Source organism: Lepidochelys olivacea (genome assembly GCF_965140295.1).
Source record: "Lepidochelys olivacea isolate rLepOli2 genome assembly, chromosome: 6".
Taxonomy (NCBI): Eukaryota; Metazoa; Chordata; order Testudines; family Cheloniidae; genus Lepidochelys; species Lepidochelys olivacea.
In genome coordinates, this window is record NC_140416.1 from 6,531,683 (window position 1) to 6,557,811 (window position 26,129).

Consider the following 26,129-nt stretch of genomic DNA (forward strand, 5'->3'; position numbering starts at 1 on the left):
GGGGGGAGGAGGGGAGTCTAGTTGGTTAGAGCAGGGGGGGGCTGGGTTTTATTCCCAGCTGTGGCAGCCATAACCCATGGGCTGCCTCCGATTTTGTACCACGCTGCCGCCTCTGCGCCCCCTGCCCCGGGTTCAAATCCTCCCACCAGGAATCTCCCTCCTCGTTTACCCCCCCCTTCCCCAGCGAGCCGGGGCACGAATGGGTTAAAGACACCAAGCGCCTGGCGTGTAGCCTGGAGCAGGGAGGGGGACGGGATAGCGGAGGGACCTTCCTGTGCCAGCCTCGGACACCTGGGTCCCGAGCCCAGCTGCCCTCCCGCCGCAGTCTGCAGCTCCGGGGGATCGCCCCGGCCCGGCGGTGAGTAGGGGCGCGGGGAGAGGCGGCCTTGGGAGGGAGGGAAACAGCCGCAGAGGCAGGAAATCGCTGCCTGGAGGAAGCGGCTTCAGGGCCGGGGGGGGATCGGAGTCGAACCGCGGCTGGGACTAGAGAGATTCCCCCCCCCCCCCCCAATCCCTGGGCAGCCCCGGGGTCTGTGCAGCTAGCTCCGCAGTGCAGGGGTTAAGCAAGCTGTGCAGCAGGCGAGGCAATGGCCTGCCCGGGGGAATGGCTCTGCCAGCGATGATCCCGGGTGTGGGCTGACTTAGGCTGGGGGGAGGAACCCGGCTGTGGAGAAGGCATGAGGGAAGGGGGGGCTGGTGTCTGGTGGAGCAATGACTGCCTGCTCCCTGCCCACACTGCCTGCCAAGGGTGAGTTAGTTTGTGGTGTGGCAGCTGGAGCTGGGGCTTGCCCAACTCCTCTCGATGCCCACGTGGTGGGAACAGGGGCTGGGCTGGGGCTTAGTTAGTGGCCCCCTGTTAGTGGGGCTTCTGCTTTTGGGGTTCATTAACGTCAGTTTTTCGGGCGTTATTTTTAACAGTTTTTGAGTTCTGTGTAGCTATCCAAAAGCTTGGGAGGGGTGTGTTTCAGGCCTTTCCCTTTGTATCAATATTCTTCATTTTGCAATTTAAACTTTGAGTAAATCAACAGAGTATTATCACTTTAATGTATTATCAATATTATATTGTAATGAGGAATTTATTTGCTATAGCCCCTTACGCGCTTTTACCTAGCACTGTTTCAAACAGCACTATGTTAGAGCACACTAGGGAGCTTCTAGTGCGCACCAGCAGGGTCCATGTGGACCAATTAATGCTCAACACATTCCTTCATTTGAGAAATCATACTCCTGTAGTGCACATGACTGCTCCGTCTAGACAAGTCCTTATAACCCTTTCCAATGTTTGATTTCTTTTCTTTGTATTGGGTGTTTTGTTCGTGTTTATCAGCTAAAACCTAAAATCAGATGCCCTACCCATTAGCAATGCCCCGGGCATCCCGTGCCCAAGTAATGGCAATTTAGGAGGACATCGTGTCTCTTGCGATACACAGCGTAGCTGTAGCTGTGTTGGTCCCAGGATTTCAGAGAGACAGAGTGGGTGAGGTAATATCTTTTATCTGGGGTTGTCAAATGATTAAAAAAATAATCACAATTAATCACGAGATTAAAAAAACAGGCACGATTAATCACAGTTTTAATCTCAGTGTTAAACAATAACAGAGTATCAATTTAAATGTATTATAAATATTTTTGGAGGTTTTTCTACATTTTCAAACATATTGATTTCAATCACAACACGGAATACAAAGTGTACAGTGCGCACTGCATATTATTTTTCAGTTCACCTCATGCAAGTTCTGTGGTGCAACCTCTTTATAGTGAAAGTGCAATTTATAAATGTAGAATTATTTTTTTACATAAACTACACTCAAAAGCAAAACAATGGAAAACTTTAGAGCCTACAAGTCCACTCAGTCCTATTTCTTGTTCAGCCAATCGCTAAGACACACAAGTTTGTTTACATTGACAGGCGATAATGCTGCCCGCTTCTTATTTGCAATGTCCCCTGAAAATGAGAACAGGCGTTCTCATGGTACTGTGGTAGCTGGCATGGCAAGGTGTTTATGTGCCAGATGCGCTAAACTTTAGCATGCCCCTTCGTGCTTCGACTTGCAGATTCTAAAGTAATAATAATAACTCTACATTTGTAAGTTGCGCTTTCACAATAAAGAGATTGCGCTACGGTACTTGTATGAGGTGAACTGAAAACCACCATTTCTTTTGTTTATATTTTTTACAGTGCAAATATTTCTAATCAAAAATACTAATATAACGTGAGCACTGTACCCTTTGTATTCCATGTTGTAATTGAAATCTGGATGTTTTGCTACATTTTCAAATATATTGAAGTATTTATAATACATTTAAATTGGTATTCTATTATTGTTTAACAGTGCGATTAAAACTGTGATTGATCGTGACTATTTTTTAATCTAGTTAATTTGTTTTCCGTTAATTGCTTGCGTTAACTGCAATTAATTGACAGCCCTGCTTTTATTGGACCTAACTTGTGACACTGGCACTGGCTGAGTGCTGGGCAAGGACTCCGAACTCCTGGGTTCGATTCATGGTTCTGCTATAGACCTTGGACAAATCATCTTTCCTCTCTGGGCCTCAGTTTATACTCCTGCACTTTGTCTATTTAGAGCAGACAGTAAGCTGTTCAGGGCAGGGAGTGTCTTCCACTGCGTACCTGTACAGCACCCAGGGCAACAGAGCCCCAAACTCGGTCGTTGGGTGCTCATGCGGTCCCTGGCACAATGGGGCCCTGATCTCTGCCGGGGTTTCTAGGTGCTACTGTTGCTAGTGACAGGAAGAAGTTCTCAGTGCTGTGATAATCTCCAATGCCTCCTCTCTGCTGTTCTAGGGGCAGGCGTCCCCGTTCCCAAACCCGACCTCGTGTCACACATGGAGCCATGGGAAGAGCTGCAAGTCCCAGATCCCCAGTGCTCCAAGGAACAGGAGATGCCAAGAGGCACCCAAGAAGGTGAGGGTATTCGGAGACCATCTGTGAGGGACCATCCTTTGATTTCACTCCTGGCACTCTGGCAGGTGAATAGGGAGGAGAGGATAACAAACTCCCTCATCTTCCATGCTAGGCAGGCTTAGCTTCCTTGAGACACTCCCAGCTCAGGAGATTCAGGGAGGCAGTTTCTCCCCCTTAACCATCATGTAAAACCAGTCTCTCAGGGAGTGTGTGTCTCTTCAACATCTCGCTCACCGTCGGTCTTTTGACTGTCCCCTCCCCCCTTCATGGGGGCGGGGGTGATTCAGGCACAGATCCTCAAAGGTTCCCATTGATTTCAGTGGAAGTTAGGAGTTGGAAGTACCTTTGAGGATCTGGATCTCAGCCCTAGGAAGGTGGGTCTGGCTCACCAGAAGTGGGAGGGCAGAGGTCGCTAGTCCTGGGTGTGCATCTCAAGAGCTCTGACCTGGGCTATTGTCCAGCCATGGTTCCTGACTGCCAGGATATGGAACTGACCCGATAGATGCTGCAGTAACCTTCTGTACATTAGGCAGATAAACATCTAGAGCGGCTATAGATTATTACAGGCCACTCCTGATCTGCCCCAGGGCACCTCCTCTGGGCATCAGTGCAGCAATGACTCCCATCTGGCTCCTCTTACAGGTGCCGAGATCCCATGTGGAAGCAAGGAAGAGACTTTGCAGCATGAAAGGGAAGCAGCCAGTTGCAAAGGGAGTGTGTCCTGTAGACTCAAGGGGGGCGATGGCTGGGTGGAAGGGCAGCAGGATCCTGGACCTCTGGGCTCCATTTGCGTGAAGAGTGGTTTGAGCGACGGGTCAGTGGGTGGCATCCCAAGCCCCATCACCTGCCCCATGTGCGGGAAGAGCTTCAGCCGCAGGTCGAACCTCACGAAGCACCAGCGGGTCCACACGGGGGAGCGTCCCTTCTGCTGCACCCAGTGTGGGAAATGCTTCACTCAGAGCTCCAACCTCTGCCGGCACCAGAGCCTCCACGCAGCGGGCGAGGGGCCCTGGCGCTGCCCTGAGTGTGGGGAGAGCTTCACAGGGAGCGCAGGGCTGGCCAGGCACCAAAGAACGCATGTCGTAGGGGAGAGATCCCACTTCTGCCACCAATGTGGGAAAGGCTTTGCCAGCCACTCACTCCTGACCATCCACCGGCGCAGCCACTCGGGGGAACGGCCATTCTCATGTGCCCAGTGCGGGCGCAGCTTTGACCGCAGCTCCCTACTGGTGGAGCACCAGCGCACCCACACTGGGGAGCGCCCCTACCGCTGCCACCAATGCAGCCAGGGCTTCACCCGCGCCACCCACCTCAGCCGGCACCAGCTAATCCACCGTGGCGAGCGACCTCACGGCTGCCCGGAGTGTGGCCGGCGCTTCCGGCTCCGGGCTGCGTTAGTCAAGCACGTGCGGAGCCACACAGGAGAGCGACCCTATAAGTGTGCTGAGTGTGGGGCGGTCTTCGCCAGTGTCTCCTCCCTGGCTCGGCACCGCCGGAGCCACGCCGGCGAGAAGCCCCACTGCTGCCCTGACTGTGGCAAGAGGTTCGGGCAGAGCACTGCCTTCGCTGAGCACTGCCGCACCCACACCGGGGAGCGCCCCTACCGCTGCCTGGAGTGCGGCCGCGCCTTCGCCGGCAGCTCCAACTTCATCCGGCACCAGAGAGTCCACACCGGGGAGCGGCCCTACCAGTGCCAGGGCTGCGGCCGCACCTTCCGGGTCAGCTCCAACCTGGCCAGGCACCAGAGGACTCACCACCAGGGGCTGGTGGCCACTGAGTGTGGAGATACTCCCTTGCTGGGACAGGCAGGACAGAGCTAGGGCCACTGGGGGCATGGGCCAAGCTAGGGCCACTGGGGGCAAGCCAAAGGCCAGGGGAGCTGGACAGGGCTGGGCCATTGCAGGTGTAGGCTGAGGTGGAGCTGAAGGCCGGGCGGGGGCTGGCTGGGGCTGGGCCATGGCGGGCATAGGCCGAGGTGGAGCCAAAGGCTGGGGGGGTTGGTTGGGGCTGGGCCATGTCAAGTGTAGGCTGAGGTGGAACCAAAGGCCAGGGGTGTGGGTTGGGGCTGGGGCCATGGCAGGCGTAAGCTGCGATGGTCAGAGCACAAGGCAGGAGCAAGTGGCTGGATTCTCTGCAGCCCTGAGCCAAGCAACACCCCATGGAGCAGGATCAGATGGCCTCAGGGAAGGTGGCTCCTCCATCTTGCCGCACCAGCCCTCTCTTCCCTGCCATGGTGCTGAACTCTCCGTCCAGTAGGAAGCGCTGCCTCCTAAACCCTCCTCCTACCATTACCGCCAACTTAGGCCGGGCCTGCTGGGGCAGAGCTCTCTCCTTTCATCCCCCCAAGGAAGAAAGGGCTAGTGTTGGCCCCTGGCTCCAGTCTGCTGCTCACAGGGCTGCGCCATGGCGACAAACTCAGATGTGCCCCAGGGGCAATCCTGCCCTAGGAGAGCTGCCCGTCTTTGCTGTATGGACCGGCATCAGGCAGGCTGGGCCCTGCCCACAGTGCCGCAGGTCTCCGTGGGTTGTGTGCCACCCCCCGCCCCGAGCCAATGCCGCTTGAGCCGCAGCAGGTTTCTTGATATTAAAAACAAAAGCCCGTGGTTCCCAGGTGAAACGTGGGGTCGGCCGACACACTGAGCCCCGGAGCTGCCTGCTGAGCCATGCTCATCCTCGTTGCACTTGTCAAACCAACCCAAATAGCTTTCTTCGACAGGGTACCAAGTCTCGTGGATGGGGGGACGTGGTATATCTTGATTTTAGTAAAGCTTTTGATACTGTCCTGCATGATCTTATAAATAAACGGGAAATACAACCTAGATGGAGCTACTATAAGGTGGGTGCAAAACTGGTTGGAAAACCATTCCCAGAGAGTAGTTATCAGCGGTTCACAGTCATGCTGGAAGGTCCTAACGAGTGGGGTCCCACAGGGATCAGTTCTGGGTCCGGTTCTTCATCAATGATTTAGATAATGGCATAGAGAGTACACTTATAAAGTTTGCGGATGGTACTAAACTAGGAAGGATTGCAAGTGCTTTGGAGGACCGGATTAAAATTCAAAACGATCTGGACAAACTGGAGAAATGGTCTGAAGTAAATAGGATGAAATTCAATAAGGACAAATGCAAAGTACTCCACTTAGGAAGGAACAATCAGTTGCACACATACAAAATGGGAAATGACTGCCTAGGAAGGAGTACTGCGAGAAGGGATCTGGGGGTCATAGTGGACCACAAACTAAATATGAGTCAATAATGCTGTTGCAAAAAAAGCGAACATCATTCTGGGATGTATTAGCAGGAGTGTTGTAAACAAGACACGAGAAGTAATTCTGCCACTCTAATTAGGCCTCAACTTGTGTCCAGGTCTGGGCACCACATTTCAGGAAGGACGTGGACAATTTGGGGAGAGTCCAGAGAAGATCAACAAAAATGATTAAAGGTCTATAAAATATGACCTACGAGGGAAGATTGAAAAAATTGGGTTTGTTTAGTCTGGAAAAGAGAAGACTGAGAGGGGACATGATAACCGTTTTCAAGTATGTAAAAGGTGGTTACCAGGAGGAGGAAGAAAAATTGTTTTTTCTTAACCACTGAGGCTAGGACAAGAAGCAATGGGCTTCAATTGCAGCAAGGGAAGTTTAGGTTGGACATTAGCAAAAACTTCCTAACTGTCAGGGTGGTTAGGCACTGGAATAAATTGCCTAGGGAGGTTGTGGAATCTCCATCATTGGAGATTTTTAAGAACAGGTTAGACAAACCTGTCAGGGATGGTCTGGACAATTAGTCCTGCCTCAAGTGCAGGGGACTGGACTAGTTGACCTCTTGAGGTCCCTTCCAGTTCTTTGATTCTGTGATGGTTGGGGTGGTCCCTTCCGGACTGCTGTCCAAGCAGGGTCACCTGTATTGCCCTCTGCATGCTCATAACACTCAGGTCTGCATGAAGACAAGGGCAGTAATCCAATCTTATACTTCCGCCAGTGGCCTGCAGGGGTCAGGCATGACGTTTTCCCCCCAGCGGCACAATTGGGCAATGGATTCTGGGTTATTTGTTTTATTCACCTTTCTCTGTATCATTAGGGATTGACCACATCTGGAGGTAGGACACCGGAGGGTGGACCAGTGCTCAGAGCTGATGTGCCTTGTTTGCATGCTCATGGTATAACTGCTCACCAAATTTGTGGTCAGGAATGAATTCCCCCCCAGGTCATGCTGGCAGGGAGAGTGCACACCATTCCTGGAAGTACTGGAATATCCAGTACTCTGGGGAGGTGTGAGTGACCACCCTATCTCCCCCAACTCTAATCCCCTAGACGCCACTCCCTTTGCAGACCTAGGCCTAGAACCAGGAGTCCTGACTTCCTGCATCCCTACTTAACCCACTAGACCCCACTCCCTTCGCAGAGCTGGGGATAGAAACCAGGAATCCTGGCTCCCACCTCTAACTCACTAGACCCCATTTCCTTCCCAGAGCTGGGAATAATTGGATCAATGGAGATGGGGTCTGCTCCTGAAATGGATGCTCTGACAGGGAGCATTTCTGGGGGGTTGCTCTTTCAGGGAGACAATGTCAGTATAGCAGGAAGGCACAGTGTTATAGAGGGGGTGGGGAGCTGGCTCCGGGGGTCTCCGGGGTGCGGGTGAGGTCTGGCTGGCACATAGCTCTGGCACATTCACTCTGAACAGCAGTGGTGCGTGTGGGGGAGATCTGGGTCTGAGCCCCATTCCGATGTGGGAAGGATCTGTTTGTGCTGAGGTTGGAAGGGAGCAGCTGAATCCAGTCTGGCTGAATGCCACGATGCTGCTAGGGGGCGGGGACGAGCTGCCCACGTGTCAGACCCAGGAGACCAGTTATGATGTGTTGGGAACCTGAGCTGGAGATGCCCTGAGAATTCACAGCATCTGACAGCTCACTGCATGGATCACAACTGCACAGACATTCCTGTACTGCTTACTCCCATCCCTAGACTGGGAATAGAACCCAAGAGTTCAGACTCTGCACCCTCACCAGCTCCACATTCTCTCAGTAGCTTTGACAGCGTGGTCTAGCCGCAAGGACACTGGCCTGGGAATTAAACCTGCTGAGGGATTGTGAATCGGACTGTTTACACCTTTTTACACCTGTTTACTTCTTTTTTGTTCTTTTGGGAAATCAAGTGACTGAGCAGCAGTTTGGAGGAAAGATGTCTGAGTTAAAATTGTTAAACAACAACAAAAACCACCAAAGAAAGAAAGAAACAAATAAAAACTCGACCCAGAACCAGGACAAAAATGCAGGGAACTGCTTATGGAAATGGCAAGTCTTATTAATTGAATAAAGAGAGAAAAATAGGAACCCACATGTAACTGACCCAGACAGGATTTAGGGCAAGGTGCAAACAAAAGAGGGACTGAAAAAGATATTCCAAAGGAAAAAAGTTTGGAAGAGGGTTTGGCAAGTAGAAAACATTAAAGCCTCCAAATGCAGCTTGGTAACATCCAAGTCCCACCTCCTCATGAGATTAGGGTTGCCAATTTTGTTTCGACTTATTCCGGGAGGTTTCATCATGACATAATCTTTAATTAAAGATGAATCTTTAATTCCTGGAGACTCCAGGACAATCCTGGAAGAATGGCAACCCTACATCAGATGCTAGCAGTTGTTGCTAAACCCACAGATAAATATAACCTATGACGGGCACAGGTGAGGTTAATAACAAATATCCCTTAATTTACTGCATCATTGTTAGAGTCCTTGAGTTAAAAGCAAAATTCAACCTCTAGGGCAGAGTTAAGGTCATGAGTGCACATCCCTCCATTTCTGATGGCACTGTTAGAATGCTGTAGCTAAAAGTGAACAAATACCGCAGATATTTGGGAGTTCGGACTTAATACCTTCTGCCAAGATTTTCAGAAGTGACTAGAGATTTTGAGGCTGTGTGTGCCCCAGCTCAATACCTTAAAGGGGGCCTGATTTTGGGAAGAAAAGTGCTCAACCCTTTATTCAGAATCAAGCCCTTTTAAAGATGTCCCAAACCTTTTAGGCTACAGAGGTCCAATCCTGAAAGGATCATAGCAATTACGGCTTCTATCAACACTTCACAAGAAGCAGCCAGGTCCTGGATGCATCTGCGAAGAGATTCTTAGGTGCCTCTAAAGTGGCACCTAATAAATATGGTTATGGAGGATTCAGGAAAGAAGAGTTTAACCCAAACATTGTCTAAATTGGGATTTGTGCTGATTCCAGCTGCTCGTCATGTATCTGTCCCAATGTAAACCCCTAAGGAAGACTATGGAAATCATTACTTCTATTGGTGCAGGGGATGTCTTGAATTGGGGCAGATTTCCAGCATACAAAAGATCTTGAAATCCCCTCAGGAAATCTGATCTAGAACTTGTTAAAATAACGAAATTTTTCACCATGAAAAATTTCATTTTTTTGAGAAAGAAAAGAAAGAAAGAAATGTAAAAACATTTTATTTTCAAATCACAATTTCGGTCTGGATTTTCAAAGAAAAAAGTTTTCAATTTGGGGACTTTTGAGTTATTTTTCTCTCCCCTCCTTTTTTCCTCACTGCAAATGATGGGTGAAAGTAGAAGTGAGACAGAAAGCGTGCTTGATGAGAGGAGAGCAAAGCAAAAAAAATCCAATTTGAAATTAAACAAAAATGTGCATTTTGTGATCACCAGTCAAAATTTTTTGTTGAAAATAACGTTTTCATGAGAAAAACTCCATTTTTCACTAAACTTCATTTTTTGCCAGGAATATGTTTTGCTTACAAAATATCAATTCACTCTGATTAATTTAATCCCATTGAATTTAGAAACCAAATTCTCTTCAACTCCTTTGAAAAATCCCAGCTGGGAAGGCTAACTCCTAACATCCAAATCCAAGTGGTGGAGTCCTAACAACAGTAGCTCAGTCTTTAACAAAACACTTCCTGAAAGGCGGAGTTAAGGTTATTAATGGCTATCCATTAGGGATCTGGGGCAAAAATTGGGGGTTGGTCCTGCTTTGAACAGGGGGTTGGAGTAGGTGACCTCCTGAGGTCCCTTCCAAGCCTGATATTCTATGATTCTATGATCCCTTAATTTGTGATACTATTCTTAGAATCCTGCAGTTAACAAAGTTTTTTGCCTGTGGAAAACAAACCTTTCCTTGGTTTTTATTGTTCATTTTTTGTTTTGTGTTTTAACAAATAAAACAAAAAGTGTACGTTGTTATTTCTAATCTTCCCTAAGTACTATTTTTAAGTGTTAGTTTTCTAAAAAATTAAATACATAAAAGTTTTGGGAAAAGAATGGAGGAAAATGTTAATTTTCATATTACAAATATATATACATAATATATATAAAACCAGGGAGGTTAAGCAAATAGGAGTGACACTTCCAAAAAGTCTTGAAAAGCAAGGAGCCAATTCCATTGTGATGTGTTGTTTATTCTTGTATATCCAACTCATGGGGTCTCAGCCCCCAAAGGTGATTGTTACAGGATCTGAAGGAATTTGGGCACATGACTCTCTTCCAAAGCTGATCAAATGCTGGTCTGTCCCGTCCCCGTCCCCACCCCCTTTTTTTTTTTTTTTTTTGGACAAAACAGATATTTTCCCCCCCTAGAAATTTCCATTCCACGGAAAGGTTGATGGGATTCATTGAAAAATACCTGGAAACTGTTTGGGTTTTAAGGGGGAGGGATAGCTCAGTGGTTTGAGCATTGGCCTGCTAAACCCAGGCTTGTGAGTTCAATCCTTGAGGGGGGCCATTTAGGGATCAGGGGCAAAAATTGGGGATTGGTCCTGCTTTGACCAGGGGGTTGGACTAGATGACCTCCTGAGGTCCCTTCCCACCCTGATATTCTATGAACCCAAATTTTCTCACCTTTAGGTTTGTTGACAAAAACCCTGAACATTTTCCACAAACGTTTAGATGAAAAATTTCAAGGAAACACATTTTTCCCAACCTTGTTTTCATTAAAAAATTTATGGGGACACACAAATCATTTCCTGACCAGCTCTTATCCGTTAGACCCAATCCCAACCCAAATGCATGATCCCATGCTACCCTGAGCTAAAGGGGTAACTCCCCCAGCTGTGAGTGAGCAGTGGGATGTTGTAGTAGCCAGGGCTGTGCACTAGAGGGAGACATGGCCACAGGCATTAAGCCCACGAATTACACCTGAGCCTTAGAATCCTGGCTATAAATTCAGCCTCTGGTGGATTCCTAAACCCTTCACAACTGTGAGACACATGAACAAATTCCACCAACTCCATTGGGATTGGAGCAGGTTCACAAATGCCTCCAAAATTTAACCCCACCAGCCTGGCCACTCTAAGCATTCACAAATCATGAGTCAGCCCCCAGAATAATCATGGCTTAAAAACATCATGAGATGTTGAAAATCATAAATGTAAGGGTCTGTCCCAACCATGAGGATCAGAAAATTCAGAAATCAGATCTTTCTCCCCAACCATGAGGATCAGAAAATGACTTTTTTAAAAAGCTGAGATTTTCCTATAGTCACAAGACTTTTGGGGGGAAAATATCACCAACAATTTTGATTAAAAGAAAAAAGGTGTCTTGTTCCAGAACCAAATTGACTTAGTGAAACTGTTTTTCTTTCTGTCCCTTGATCAGCTCTAGCACTACACCTGCTCCCTGTCCCTCTCTAGTGGCTGGATAAAGGATTACAAGTCTGTATCACCCTCTTGGCCTGGTAACTCAAGTAACAGAGGAGTCCCGGGTTCAATCCCCACCCAGGGCAGCCAGGGAATGGAGGGGCTTAGTTGGCAGGTGGGGAGGGGAGTTCATTATCACCATCGTCCACCACAATAACAGTGGCATGGAACTTCTGATGCTGCGCCAGCTGCGAGGGAAAGCAGAACCCTTTGCCGCATTGGTGGCAGCGGTGAGGCCGCTCCCCGGTGTGGATGGCCTGGTGTTGCACCAGGTTGGAGCTCTGGGCAAAGGTGCGGCCACACTGCCCACAGGCAAAGGGCCGCTCACCACTATGGGTCAGTTGGTGCTTGCGCAGCACCTTGCCATCAGCGAAGCCCTTGCCGCATTGGTGGCAGCAGTAGGGCCGCTCCCCACTGTGCAGCCGCTGGTGCCTCAAGAAGCTGGAGCTATCACTGAAGGCCCGGCCACATTTCGGGCACTTGTATGGGCGCTCCCCAGTATGGGTGCGCAGGTGCTGTGTCAGGTTGGAGCTCTGGGCAAACGCCTTGCCGCATTGGTGGCAGCGGTGGGGTTTCTCACCAGTGTGGACTCGCTGATGCTGTGTGAGGTGTGAACTCATGCTGAAAGTCTTCCCACACTCAGTGCACCGGAAGGGCCGCTCCCCGGTGTGGATCCTCAGGTGCTTAAGGAGCGGCGATCGGTCCACAAAGCCCTTGTGGCACTGGGGACAGCGGTGGGGGTTGTCAGGGCTATGGAGCCGCTGGTGTTTGGCCAACTGGGAGTGCAGACAGAACCCCTTCCCGCACTGTGGGCAGATGAAAGGCTTCTCCGCCAGGTGGGTCTTCTGGTGCTGCGTCAGGTTGGAGCTCTGGCTGAACCCTTTGCCACACTGGTGGCAGCGGTGGGGTTTCTCGCCAGTGTGCGTGTACCGGTGCTCAATCAGGTGTGCCCGACGGCCGAATGCCCTCCCACAGTCGGGGCAGCGGTAAGGTCGCTCCCCAGCATGGGTGCGTCGGTGCTGGGCCAGCCGGGAGCTGTCGGCGAAGCTGCGCCCACAGCTGGGGCAACAGTAGGGGCGTTCGCCTGTGTGGGTACGGGCATGCTTGGTGAGCGACGAGCTGTCCACAAAGCCTTTGCCACACTGGGGGCAGGTGTAGGGGCGCTCTCCCGTGTGGGTCCTGCCGTGCTTAACTAGGGACGAGCTGTCGGCGAAGCCTTTGCCGCAGTCGACACAGCGGTAAGGGCGCTCACCCGTGTGCATGCGCCGATGCTGCACCAGGTGAGAGGGCCAGGTGAAGGCTTTGCCGCAGTCGGCACATTTGTAGGGTTTCCCTGAGTTGGCAGCGGGGAGCGTCATTGGTGGCCATTCCTGGTCGGGGCTGGGGGACAACTCCCACTCGGACCCGCTTGACAGCGCCCCGTCCTCCGGGCCAGGACTCCCCTCCTTGTCTCTGCTCTGCACCTCGTCGCCAGCTGGAACAACATGGAAACAGATCACCACTCACGGGGCTGAAAAACCGTCTCCCAACCCACCCTCTAGAGATGGAGCTGGCTGGGAGCCCGTGTCCCAGCATGACACGCAGGCTAGGAGAGGGATTGTGGGCTGAAATCCAGGATGTGCTGGAGTCCAGAGTGCAGCTCCCATAGGGCTTATGAGGCATGCTTTTTTTAACAATGAGTGTAATCAACCATAGGGACAACCTACCAAGGGTTGTGGCGGATTCTCCATGACAAGATTTAAAGCAAGTGTGGCGGTTTTTCTAAAAGATCAGGCCTAGTTCAAACAGGAATTAACTCAGGGAAATTCTCTGGCCTGTGTGATACAGCAGAGACTAGATAATCACAGTGGTCCCTTCTGGCCTTGGAATCCATGATTCCATGGGCTACAATGGGGTCAGGACTTCACCTGTGGATGTCAAGGCCAGAAGAGCCCATTGTGCCCATCCAGTCCAGCCTGAGAACCCAGGCCAGAGAACTTCAACCAGTATCAAGATCCTTGGCTGTATAACTTCATAGATTCCAAGGCCACAAGAGACCATTGTGATCATCTAGTCTGACCTTCTGTGTAACACAGGCCAAAGACCTGCCCCCAAATCATTCCTTGGGCAGAGCTTTTAGAAAAGCATCTAAACTTGATTTTAAAACGGTCAGGGATAGAGAATCCACCATGACCCTTAGTAAATTGTTCCAATGGTTCATTACTCTCAATGGTAAAAATTTACACCTTCCTTCCAGCCTGAATTTGTCTAAGCTTCAACTCCCAACCACTGGATTGTGTTAGACCTTTCTCTATCCCAGTGTAGACTTATAGACTGTGGTCAAGTCACTCCTTAACCGTCTCTTTACTAAATTAAATAGATTGAGCTTCTGGAGTCTCTCACTATAAGGCAGGTTTCCTAATCATTTAATCATTCTTGTGGCTCTTCTCTGAAACCCTCTCCAATTTTTAAGCATCCTTCTTGGATTGTGGACACCAGAACTGGACACAGAATTCTAAGAGCAGATGGATCAATGACAAATACAGAGATACAATAACCTCTCTGCTTCTCTTAGAGATTCCCTTGTGTATGCATCCAAGGATTGCACTAGCCCCTTTGGCCACAGCCAATGTTTACTAGAGGGGAATTAACCCCTAGGATTCTCCAAAAGATGAGTACACCTGGGGTAGATGGGCAGAGAGATGAACGTGGATGGAGATAGCCTGACAGGGTTCTGTAACTCGCCAATGTAGCCCAGTTTGTGAGTTGTGTACACTTCTATAGCAATCACTGTTAGCATGATCTGCCAACCAAGAATTAATTTAAGGCCAGCAGGGCCCATCATAACCATCCAGTCCACCCTCCAATGGCTATTAGCCAAGATAGTTAGAGATACAACCCCATGCTCTGGGTGTCCCTAAACCTCTGGCTGACAGAAGCTGGGACTGGACAACAGGGGATGGATCACTCAATAAGTTGCCCTGTTCTGTTCATTCCCTCTGAAGCATCTGGCATCTGCCACTGTCAGAAGACAGGATACTGGGCAACATTGACCATTGGTCTGACCAGTCTGGCCATTGTTGTGTTCTCCTGCCTCACCTAACTCCCCAGCGATTCCTTCCTCCACCCAGTAACTCCTGGCTGAGTGACACGTGCCTATTTAACTGGAGAAATCTGAGAAACATTTTGTTTGACAAATCTGAGAATTCACAAGGCCCAAAAAGTTGGTTCCACTTTATCATAAGGCTCCATCTATAAATGATTCCTCGATGTCTTAAAGAACGGTGACTGAATAGATAGAGTGCCCAGCAGCTCAATACGCTCCTGAAACCCATGGGGTATAATTATTATTACTATTAGTCTGATTTATTTGTATTACTGTAGCACTTAGGAGCCCAAGTGGTGGACCAAGACCTCCTTGTCCTAGGCACTATACAAACACCGAACAAAACCATCTACACACCTTCCAGCGCTTATAATCATCCACCACACGTGCCTGTTCCATGCTTTCAACAGCTGGGCCTCGGTGATTAACACTTTACCTGTCATTTATAAACAGAATCGCTATATAAAGTGTGTCTGAAAAAACAAATCCATCCAGTATGTCTCAGATTACTTATCCAGCTGGAGTCACAACTGACCCCGTCACATTGATGTGGCAGCTCTTGGTTCCCGTGCTGAACTGGACGAGATGAGGCAGGAGTGGATAGGCTCACTGTGTCCTGGGGAGCCAGGGTTAGTTAGGAAGTGTCTCTCACCTGTGCCTGCAGGGACAGGGCTGTCACTGGAGCACCGGGGATCCAGCGTGCACGGCTCTACCTCTGGCTCCATCTGGGACTCACGGCTGGTCTGGGGGTTGGGAATCCGGCCCTGAGGACAGAAAAGAGGGGAGACCAGGGCTGGGTTAAACAGCTGTTACAAAGGACGCTCTGTGAGTTTGAGGGACTGGAGGGACATATGATGGCGGGACATGGCAAAAAGGGTCAGGGGACCCGTGGGCACAGCAGGGGGGGGTCCTGAAGACAAAACGTCTGGGTGGAAGAAGCGCTAATGTGACAGGCAATGGGGATCAAAGGAGGGATCTTGGCTGCCTGCTGTAGTTAGGCCCAAAACAGATGTGGCCAGCTCAAAGGAGAGAAGTCCTCCCTGGGCCCAGCTACTGCCTCTGGGAGAGGTGCATAAGCGACATCCCTTCCAGCGCTGCAGGAAGCGCCTCTGCTCCGGAGTTCCCAGGACAGCGCGGTCCCTGTGCCCCTGCAGTGTGGACGTGCCCCGAGCGCAGCCACACTCCGCCGCAGGGGCTGGAACGGAGACGCCTCGAGCGGGGACCCTGCGCGCGGCCCCGGGGGCTCAGCAGAGGGCCCCGGGAGCGGGGGAGCTTGGAGCTTCCTTGGGACCAGCTGGCTGGGAGCCGGGAATCTGCCTGGTCCCAGCCACAGGGCAGCTCCGCCCCCCCCGGCCCTGCGGCCGCTTCCTCCGGGCAGCGATTTCCTCCCTCCCGCCCCGGAGCCGCGTCTCCGCCGCGCCCCGCTCACCGCCCTGCCGGGGCCCGGGGCTGCAGCCGGGGACTCGCCCTGCGCACACACAGGCCGGGAGCCGGGCTGGGGACCCAAGTGTCAGCCGGGGCTGGCACAGGAAGGTCCCTCTAGTTATTACGTCCCCCTGCCGGGCCGGCTTCTCCGGCTCTGAGCTGGGATGAGGAACTCGGTGGGTTTAACCCATCCCTCCCCAGGCGGCAAGGGGGCGGGTGTCTCTCCCTCTCGGGCCTCTGGCTGCCTGCGGGAGCGAGCGGCTGGGTCCGCACAGGGTGTCACGTGGCTCATCAACGTGGGTGCCAACCCCAGGGCAGAGGGACGCAGGCCCGGGCCCAGACCCCAGACCGGTTGTGTGTTCTGTACCTCAGATGTCACCAAGCAAGTGTCAGAGGTGAACTCCTCAAGCCCTAGAATAACTGGCGTCACTGGCAGTTGCCCTGGGCACTCTGGCTAGCCTGCCACCCCGGGCAAACCTGCTTTTGTGCGAGAGGGTCCCTTACCCCAAAAATCACAACAATATTCAGGTTTCAGAGTAGCAGCCGTGTCAGTCTGTGTTCGCAAAAAGAAAAGGAGTATTTGTGGCACCTTAGAGACTAACCAATTTATTTGAGCATAAGCTTTCGTGAGCTACAGCCCTGAGCTGCAGCTCAGGAAAGCTTATGCTCAAATAAATTGGTTAGTCTCTAAGGTGCCAGAAGTCCTCCTTTCCTTTTAACAATATTCAGGCTACTGGCAGTCCCAAAGGACCAGTCACTTACCCCAGGTCAGTTGCACCTTAGATCTTCCCCCAAAGATAACACTTGTAGCCAATCCTTTAATTAACTAAAGATTTATTAACTAAAAAAAGGAAACAGGAGAGTTGTTCACTGTGAAAGTAGAATGAATTATATTGAAATTATAATTCATTAAAGAAATGCTACTTGAAGGGTTTGTTGAAATATAGTTGTCAGGAAGAGAAACATTAAGGAGTGTGAGACAATGGGTCCTCAAGCTAATTAACTTAGAGCTTCTACTGAGCTAGGAGATTGGTAAAGGTTAGTATGCAAATAAGATATGCATGTATATTTGTCAGTTTTTGCTTCCTTTTGTCTCTTATGTTAAATTGGCTTTGGCTTACCTGTATAAATAAGTTAGCTTGAACCTCAGAGCGGGGCTCACATATCTGGGTGCATTGGCAAAGCGCTTTGCTAATAAACAGAGTGGGCTGACAAATTATGTGAGTCCTGAATCTGACTTTGACATCACAAAGTTGAAGCCGGTAACTTACACACACAAATGAGTTACAGTCTTAGGTTCCAAAAGGTGATAAAAATCTGTTGTAATGTGCAAGCACTATAAATCCTCTGGAGCTAAGCAGCTTGCTTCAACTCAGTAATATCGCCCTCTCTGCATTCCAAGCAGCAGAGTGATGACAATTTCTTCTTGAGGGGGATTTGATTCCCTTCCCCCAGAGTTCAAACCCTGCTGGGACAAGCGCATGTCCCCTTTTTGTGGGGAAAACAATCAACAAAGTATTTTGGTTCCACTCCACAATGGTTTGTCTGGTGTCTATGGGCCTTCTTTTGTTGGGCAGGAGGTGACACCTCTCGTGGTAAACGAGTATCGCACACGTGGTAATGCTTGTCTCCTGACTGTAAGGGTTTCCAGTTTCAAAGCAAACACTTTAATAGTTACAGAGCAAACACTTAAATATTACCTTATAATAGAAGATTCAGATATTATAATTGAGATCAATGCCTGCAGCAACTCACAAGCATTTTATAAAGTCCCCAAACACAGAACACATTTCTATGAAGCTAATATATATTTTAACAATGCTAACACACAGGCGAACCGGTCTGGTTTCCAGCTATGCATCTGTCAGTATTCAGTGAGGCCTAGGGGCCTTGGCATGAGCTGGCACCTTGTCTATTGGTGTCACAGCACTGTTCTCACAAAGGTCTATCGGGGGAAATCCCAGGGAAGTGAGAGCAGCATTTGGGCCTTTGATGGCAAAGCACAGCTCTCCCACCATTGGAGAAGGGTTTCAGAGACGAGCTACAGGAGCTATTTGAGGTCTGGAAAACCTGCTCTATAGTTAAGATTATATTTTTATTGGTAACTGCCGATAAATGTCAATTTCACCATCCACACACACCCATAGATGAAAAACAATTTCCGCTGTAATAATAAAAATTTACAGATAGGTAAAGCAAGAAACATGCTGCTTGAGAACTAGAGTTTGATTTAAGGCTACATGCCTTGTTTTATTTTGACATGTGACATTGACCATTAGTGTTTTAGTAACTATAAAACTTTAACTTTTTTAATCTCGAGGTCTACCATCATTAAATAATTATTGTCTGACATCTCGCCCCCACACACCTTGTTGGACCTTCTATAATTTCCCACAACTGTGAAAATTTATATAAATTTTGAAAAAATTGCTTCACACCAAACTGATGTGATACATCGACGTTATTTTAAAAAATAAAATCCTGCCACACCTGCCAATAGTGAGGTACCAAAGGACTTCAATGGGTTTCGTTTATTCGAGAAAAGGTTAAGAGGTGACGTGATCCCAGTGTAAGCACTGACATGAAGGGGATGGCTGAGAGCAGAGGGCTCTTTATCCTCCAGTCTTTGCAGAGCATGATCCACTGGCTGGGAGCAGAAGGGAGACAAATGGAGGCTGGGAATTAGGGGGCAGTGTTTATCTGGGAGGGGAATGAACCATTGGGAGAGCTCCCCTTAGGATGGGGTGAATTCTCCATCCCTGGGAGTCTGTCAGTGGAGGTGGGGCGTCTCTCTCTCAAAGCTCTGCTCTAGCTCAGCCAGGAGTTACTGGGCCAGAGGCAGGAATCCTGGGGGAGATTCTCTGGCCTGGGTGAGGCAGGAGCCTGACCCAGATGGGCACAATGGGCCCTTCTGGCCATGAGCTCCATGACTCTAAATCCAAGCTGTTATAAACAACTGTAGGGCAGGAGGCAGAGGTTGCCCACAGAATACACCAGCAGTATAAGAGGGAGTCTAGTCTCTCAGGTGTTGAGGGAGAAACTTCCAGGCCACGTGTGGAGGCTGCAATGACATTTGGCCAGAGGAATAGCGGAAAGACAGACAATAGGCTGAAAGGCTAGGACAGAGAGAAGGCCTGAAGGGTGGCAAGATAATTCTGGGGAATTTTTGCCTAACACAGAGATGTCAAAGATGCCCCAGGGTCAGATCCTTCGCTGGTGTAAATCAGTGTCACCTCAATGGAGTGTTGCCGATTTACATCAGTTGGGGATCTGCCCCCATTAGGGTGACCAGATGTGCCGATTTTATAGGGACAGTCCCAAACTTCAGAGCCTTTTTCTTATATAGGTGCCTATTACCCTGCACCCTTTATCCCAATTTTTCACACTTGCTCTCTGGTCACCCTAGCCCCCATTGAGCCCAGTTTACACCCGTGGGGGATCTGCCACATTTCTCACAATGCATTGAGCGGCTCATGCAGAGTCATGGCTGGGGTGGGAAGGGTTAAGCCCAGTGACTCCTGGGTCTGCCACTTCACAGAGCAGACGGCTGGGACGGGGACAGGATAGCGGAGGGACCTTCCTGACCGCGCGGTCCCCGGGTCCCCAGGTCTGGCCCGCGCGTGAGCAGCGGGGTCTGGGGGGATCGCCCCAGCCGGGCGGTGAGTGCGGGGCGCCGGGCGGCCGCGAGAGGCGGCACCCGGGGAGGGAGGCAGGAAATCGCTGCCCGGGAGAAGCCGCTGCCGGGAGGAGGGGACCGGCCTGGAGAGACCCCCGCTCCCCCAGCCAGCTCCGGGGCAGTATGGGCTGGGAACGGGGCTGGGGTAGTGGGGGCGGGCTGGGGGCCGGGGAGCATCGGCTGAGCTGTGCCTGGGGGAGGCTCCGACAGACCCAGCCTGGCTCCAGCCAAGGCTACCGGCCTCTCCAGCCCCCACAGCGCCCCCTGCTGGCTCTGGGGATTGAGCGCGGGTCTGTGCTCCCCTCCCCCGGCTCTGGGGCACATTCCCTGCAGTCTCCCCTCTCCCCCGTGGGTCCTCCCAGGCCCTGGCTCCATGGTGACCTGTTCGGCTCCTCCCCAGGTCAGGGTGCATGCCGGTGAAGGTTGAACAAGTGGCCCGGGAGAAGATGGCATCCCCTGGGGCATTATGGGAATCTCCCGGTTCCCAGCTGGACCAGCCGCAGCTCCAGCCAGAATGTCTATCCCAGAAGGAGGAGGGAAAGGGTAAACCTGCAAGACCCCACTATGAGCTGCTTTCTATCCCCAAAGAGAAGCCCCAAGCTCTCCCGGAAACAGGACACCAACGTGAGCTTCTTTGTGACATAAAGGAGGAACCCCTGGAAACGGGTAACAAATCACTTCTCCATCCCCCGCCCTTACTGCGTATCTGTGCATCGCCCAGCATGACGGGGCCCTGATCTCAGTCACTGGGTGTCTGTGCAGCGCCCGGCCTGATGGGTCCCTGATCTCAGTCACTGTGTCTGGGCATCGCCCGGCCTGATGGGTCCCTGATCTCGGTCACTGGGTGTCTGTGCATCGCCCGGCCTGATGGGTCCCTGATCTCGGTCACTGGGTGTCTGTGCAGCGCCCAGCATGACAGGGCCCCACTCTCCGTCACTCTGTCTGTGCAGTGCCCGGCCCAACGGGGCCCTGCTCTTATTTGGCACATGTATCTATCCGTGTTATTTATCTGGCCTCACCGGTGCCAGGTCTGAGCATCTCACAGTCATTTGTGAGTTTAGCCACACGCAGCCCCTGTGAGGCTAGGAAGGATCAGGCTAAAGGTGAGGCCCAGAGAGGTTCACCCAGCATCACTCAGGAAGTTCGTTTCAGAGCAGGAAATTGAACCCAGATCTCCTGACTCCCGGTCCAGTGCCCTAAGCCCTGCACCATCCCCATTCATAGGTGCCCCTGCCGTAGATGTTATAACAACAGACTGACTCTCATCTGGATTGTCTCTTCATTCCAGCTGTTGACAGGAAGCTGAGCAAGGAAGGTACCAACACTGCCCCCTCTGCCCTCAGCTCCCTGTGCCCATTCTCCCTCTGGGAGAACCTGGCAGACTCCACTGGCTGTGGGGACGAAGTACCCAGGGATCCCACTGCTAACCCCCAGCAGGACAAGCCCTTCCGGTGCAACAAAGAAGAGGTGTTTGAGGATCCCACCCTTGCCCCTCAGCTGGATGGGGCACTTGGAGATCTCACCTCTGCCCCCCAGCCAGCCGAGAAGCCATTCAGGTGCAGCGAGTGCGACAAGACCTTTGGGCAGAGCTCCCACCTGCTGCAGCACCAGATCACGCACACCGGGGAGCGCCCCTACCAGTGCCCTGACTGCGGCAAGCGCTTCAGCTGGAGCTCAGCCCTGTGCCAACACCAGCGCATTCACCGCGGGGAGCGCCCCTACCAGTGCCCTGACTGCGGCAAGCGCTTCGCCCAGAGCTCCAACCTGACCACCCACCGGCGCACCCACACGGGCGAGAAGCCCTACCGCTGCCCACAGTGCGGCCGCGGATTCAGCCAGAATGCCAACCTGCTGACCCACCAGCGGGTGCACGCGGGGGTCAAGCGCCACGAGTGCCCCCAGTGTGGACGGGTCTTCGTGGAGCGCTCGTCCCTGCTCAAGCACCAAGGCGTGCACCTGGCGGAGAAGCCGTACCAGTGCCCCGAGTGCGGGCGCAGCTTCACACAGGGCTCCACACTGGCCCAGCACCTTCGCATCCACACCGGCGAGAAACCATACCAATGCGGTGAGTGCGGGAAGTGCTTTGGGCAGAGCTCGGCCCTGGCCCAGCACCGCCGGGCCCACACAGGTGAGAGATCCTACCACTGCCACCAATGCGGCAAAGCCTTCAGCCAGAGCTCCAACCTCATCACTCACCAGGCCTCACACACCGGTGAGCGGCCCTACAAGTGCCCGGACTGCGGGCGCGCCTTTGGGCGCAGCGCCCATCTGGTTACCCACCAGCGCACCCACACTGGGGAGCGACCCTACCGCTGTCACCAATGCGGCAAGGGCTTCAGCCAGAGCTCCACCTACATCCAGCACCAGACCACCCACACCGGTGAACGCCCATACAAGTGCCCACAGTGTGGCAAGGCCTTCAGCCAGAACTCCAACCTGCTCACCCACCAGCGCATCCACACCGGTGAAAAACCTTACCGCTGCCACCAATGCGGCAAGAGCTTCCGGCAGAGCTCAGGCTATCTGCAGCACCAAAGGACCCACACAGCCTTGCAGCCCTCCACCACACCCACATAATGGTGCTCGCCATGGGGACTATGGGTCTAACATCACAAGCCTCCAATGTTTGTGCTAACTCAGAGACATGGTGGGAATTACAAACCACAATATGCTGCCTGGGCAGCAGAGGGTTACACACAGTTGGACATGCAACTGCCTCTCCTGATAGGGCTAAAGCAGCGACACAGTGGACTCATAGATGGATCTGGACTGAACATGGGTTTTCCATTTTATGGGAAATTCTGTGATTTTTTGGGGGGGAAATATCCATTCCAAAACAGAATGAAAAGAAACAAATTCAGAACTTCCCCTAAAACAAAATCTGTGGGGGAGGGGGAGGGAACATCTAGTGTTAGCAAAAACAATTTGTTCTGGGTTAGACTCTCTCATTCTTTATTATATACCATAATATACAATTTTTAAAATATATGTAATACGCAATTTAAAAAATTGAAAAGAAACATCATCTGGAAATGGGAAATCAAAATGTTCCGCTAAAGGTCAAAGCATTTTGTTCCAGTTTTTTTCCTAAATGAAATTTCATTGAAATCGATGTATTTCCACTCAATGAAATGGCATTTGCTGAGGGAGACATATGGCATCACAAAAGTTCCAACCGGCTCTTTTCAATAAAGGCTATACATTGCCCTGCCAACACAACCTGTGGTTGCACCCAGGCAGATGTGCACTGGGAACATCAAACAGATCTTCTTGTGCTGACTTGTCCCACAATCCACTTAGAACTCACTCCCCAACTAGATTCATTTCTCTCGATTTCTGAGGGGTCTTTGATCTCACAGACAAAGGCAGAAAGAGATCTGCTGGCTGGGAGCTTCCCCAGGCAGAACTGCATTGGGAGAGCAAAAACTTTTCATCCAGGGGAAGATTGAAAGGCTGGAATCAAAACATTTAAACTATTCAGTCACTGAGTTTGGGTCACTAGTAACAGCCTATGTCTCTGAGATCTCAGCTTGCAGATCTAACTAGACAAGGAGTATAGTCTGCTAAACTAGATTCCCAGCTGGCATAAATCAGGTATAGCCCCAACAGAGTCAATGGGGCCAGATCCCCAGCTGGTGTCAATTGTCTGTAGCTTCATTAGAGTCAATGGCCCAGATCCCCAGCTGGAGTAAGTTGGCCATAGCTCCACTGGGGAGATCTTGTCAGGCTGCTTGGAGATTTGAACACTCACTGGGATGTGAAGGAGGCTGTGAGTTAGAGTCACACGTCCCGTATTTGTGTTGTGGATAACAAATCGGTTAACCTCTACCATGCTCTCAGCTGTGGAGGCTGTATTGAGATGACTGGCTGTGATGGAAATGTTGCATTCCCAATATTTGTACTTTTAACATTTGTTTTGTGAGGTGGTTGTTTTTTCTGGAACTTTCAAATAAATTGAAGGAAAAACTCAGAACAAAATACCAGTTTTTCTATAGCATTGTCATGGTTTGTCATTGTAATCAACTTCTCAACTTTGTAAAGTGCCCAGGGTCAAGGAATATTGACATGAAATGAAATCCCAAATCACATACGTTTTATTAAGTAAAACACAGTGGTACAAACACGCAAAGTTAGGTTAAAGTCCAGTGAATTTCCGCCTATGAACAATAACCCACATGTTCAATGGCGGAAAAGGCGGGGCTTATTGTTTGTCTTCAGGTCCAACCTTGTGTTGTAGGTGATGCTTGGGAAGGGCACCACCTGTTGCTCCTCGGTGGGCCCCTGCTGTGCGGGTGACTGTTGCTATGGGACCCCGCATGCCATGCTGACCCTAACTTGGCCCGCGGGCAGGGTCCAGGAGCACTTGCAGTGGAATGAATCGGGAAAGGCGGCCGATGCAGCCACCCCAGCATGGTTGCCCGACCCTTGAGCCTGGCCTACTTTCAGGGGCCCTCACAATACACAGCCTGGAGGGCAATGGGAGTGCTGCTTAGCCCAGTAACCCAGCGTGGTGCTAGGGAGCACTGCAGAGAGTGGGATGGGTGCTCAGTAGGGGGCACTGTGATGCAAGGAGTGGAGTGGGGGCTCAGTAGGGGGGGCTGTGCTGCAGGGAGCGGGAAGGGGGGGCTCTGTAGTGGGCATCATGATGCAGGGAGCAGGGCAGGGTCCTCTTACGCTTTCCCAATTCTGGGACTTCTCTGATTCCTGTGGCCCCTATTTGGATGCAGGATTCATCTTCAGTGCCCGTCCCAAAGCTCCATCTGGCTGAGACACCCCCCAGGGGCGAGTGACAGGAGAGAAACACCATTTTTCACTTCACTCTTTCCTTTTGTCTCACACTGAATTATTACCAGACAACATTGGTTTCCTTTTTCGGTTTAAGGTAATGGAAGAATACAATCAATTTGTATTCTGGTCCAGGGACCCTCTATCCTTTGATGACTCGGGGGGGGGGGTCCTTCTACCAGTCCAATATCTTCATTATTGGCAGCACAAGGCAAGCAATTATTTACATACTGCTCCATATCAGTTCTCATATTTGGCCACCAGCTGCTGCTTGCAGCCTGCTGAGTGTTTTCTCCATGTCTAGATGTCCATTATTATGGACTAGGGTTATCACTTCAGATCTTGTTTCAGTTGGGACAACCCTTACTGGCACATTTTCCCCATTTTGGTAGCTAAAATGAATCCTGTATTATGCAGCCAAATTTTCCACCCTTGATATTCCCCTTTAGCTACAAGCCTTTTTATTGCTGGATCTTTTTTTCCTGTAGGGATATTAGACCTATTTGTTCTGTTTTATCCCCTTCTACTGCTACTGGAACTAACTGGAATTACGGTTGCCACAATGTCCCCTCGTTAGCGCCTTCCTTAGCCTCCGCATCTGCACTGTTATTCCACTGAGCCTCCTCAGTCTCTTTCTTATGACCCCTTACCTTTCCCATTTGTACCAGCTGTTCTCTCTGCTGTGCTAAATTCCAAAGGTAAGACAATTTCTTGGCATGGGCAACAGGCTTGTTACCTGCTGATCTCATTTCTCTTTTTGCCACTGGGACATCCAGTCTACTATAGCTCTTAGTACCCACTCAGAATCTGTGAAAAGACCTACTTTTAAAAAATCGATCAGGTACCCTGATCTAAATGTGCCACCAAGCCAGCAGGATCTTGTGCTGATACTGCGAAAACAGGGGTATCCAGCCTCCCTATGCTATTTTCTTGGCAGGCAGGGGAGCTGTAGGTGCAGCTTTTTCGTGGTATGCCAGCCTTTGAAGCAGTTCTGCAGTGGGTGGCCTGTCAGTTTGGTCCCTGTTCTCATACTTCAACAATAGTTTCCAAACTAAACTCTTCAATGAGTCAGGGGTTCTCCACTGTCTCCTACTAAAATTTCTACCTTTATTGTCCTCTTTATCTCGCTTCCCCCCATTCTGTCTACCTTGCTGGCTGCCAAGGGGTGCAGAACACCCACTAATTTTCCCCTATGGGTGATCCAGCCCCGGAGCACACATGGAGTCGGCACCTATGGTCTGTGTTAACATAATGACAGGTTTCAGAGTAACAGCCGTGTTAGTCTGTATTCGCAAAAAAGAAAAGGAGGACTTGTGGCACCCTAGAGACTAACCAATTTATTTGAGCATAAGCTTTCGTGAGCTACAGCTCACTACAGCTCACTTCACCGATGAAGTGAGCTGTAGCTCACGAAAGCTTATGCTCAAATAAATTGGTTAGTCGCTAAGGTGCCACAAGTCCTCCTTTTCTTTTTGTGTTAACATAGTAACTCTCAGCACATCAGCCTCCACTCTTAGACTAGCCAATTCCTTGTCCCTTGCTACCTTGTCTTCCTCTAGCTTCTGTAATTTTAAACCAT

At 50.8% G+C, this 26,129-nt stretch overlaps 3 protein-coding genes across 6 annotated transcripts; 2 read left to right on the forward strand and 1 right to left on the reverse strand.

Annotated features, from left to right (window-relative positions):
- Nucleotides 1-275: 275 nt before the first annotated feature.
- Nucleotides 276-25,852, forward strand: LOC311522461 (uncharacterized protein). Its single transcript, XM_084631829.1, has 3 exons — nt 276-358; nt 20,166-20,431; nt 21,054-25,852. Exons 2-3 carry the CDS (start codon nt 20,176-20,178, stop codon nt 22,340-22,342), a joined length of 1,545 nt encoding a protein of 514 aa, XP_084487955.1. The 5' UTR covers nt 276-358; nt 20,166-20,175; the 3' UTR covers nt 22,343-25,852.
- LOC311522481 (uncharacterized protein) lies at nt 2,914-10,125 on the forward strand. Its single transcript, XM_084631874.1, has 2 exons — nt 2,914-2,991; nt 3,569-10,125. Exon 2 carries the CDS (start codon nt 3,778-3,780, stop codon nt 4,744-4,746), a length of 969 nt encoding a protein of 322 aa, XP_084488000.1. The 5' UTR covers nt 2,914-2,991; nt 3,569-3,777; the 3' UTR covers nt 4,747-10,125.
- LOC311522464 (uncharacterized protein) lies at nt 10,323-16,248 on the reverse strand. Of its 4 annotated transcripts, none has more exons than XM_084631832.1 (3): nt 16,094-16,248; nt 15,317-15,428; nt 10,323-13,053 (listed from the first exon to the last, which is right to left on the reverse strand). In XM_084631832.1, the coding sequence occupies exons 2-3, from the start codon at nt 15,387-15,389 to the stop codon at nt 11,684-11,686; spliced, it is 1,443 nt and encodes a 480-aa protein (XP_084487958.1). In that variant the 5' UTR covers nt 15,390-15,428; nt 16,094-16,248; the 3' UTR covers nt 10,323-11,683. The 4 variants fall into 4 exon arrangements, with proteins under 4 accessions (XP_084487958.1, XP_084487960.1, XP_084487959.1 ...); XM_084631834.1 differs by lacking the exon at nt 16,094-16,248 and adding an exon at nt 15,022-15,100 and having other exon boundaries at nt 15,317-15,416; XM_084631833.1 differs by lacking the exon at nt 16,094-16,248 and having other exon boundaries at nt 10,323-15,100; nt 15,317-15,416.
- Nucleotides 25,853-26,129: the final 277 nt, after the last annotated feature.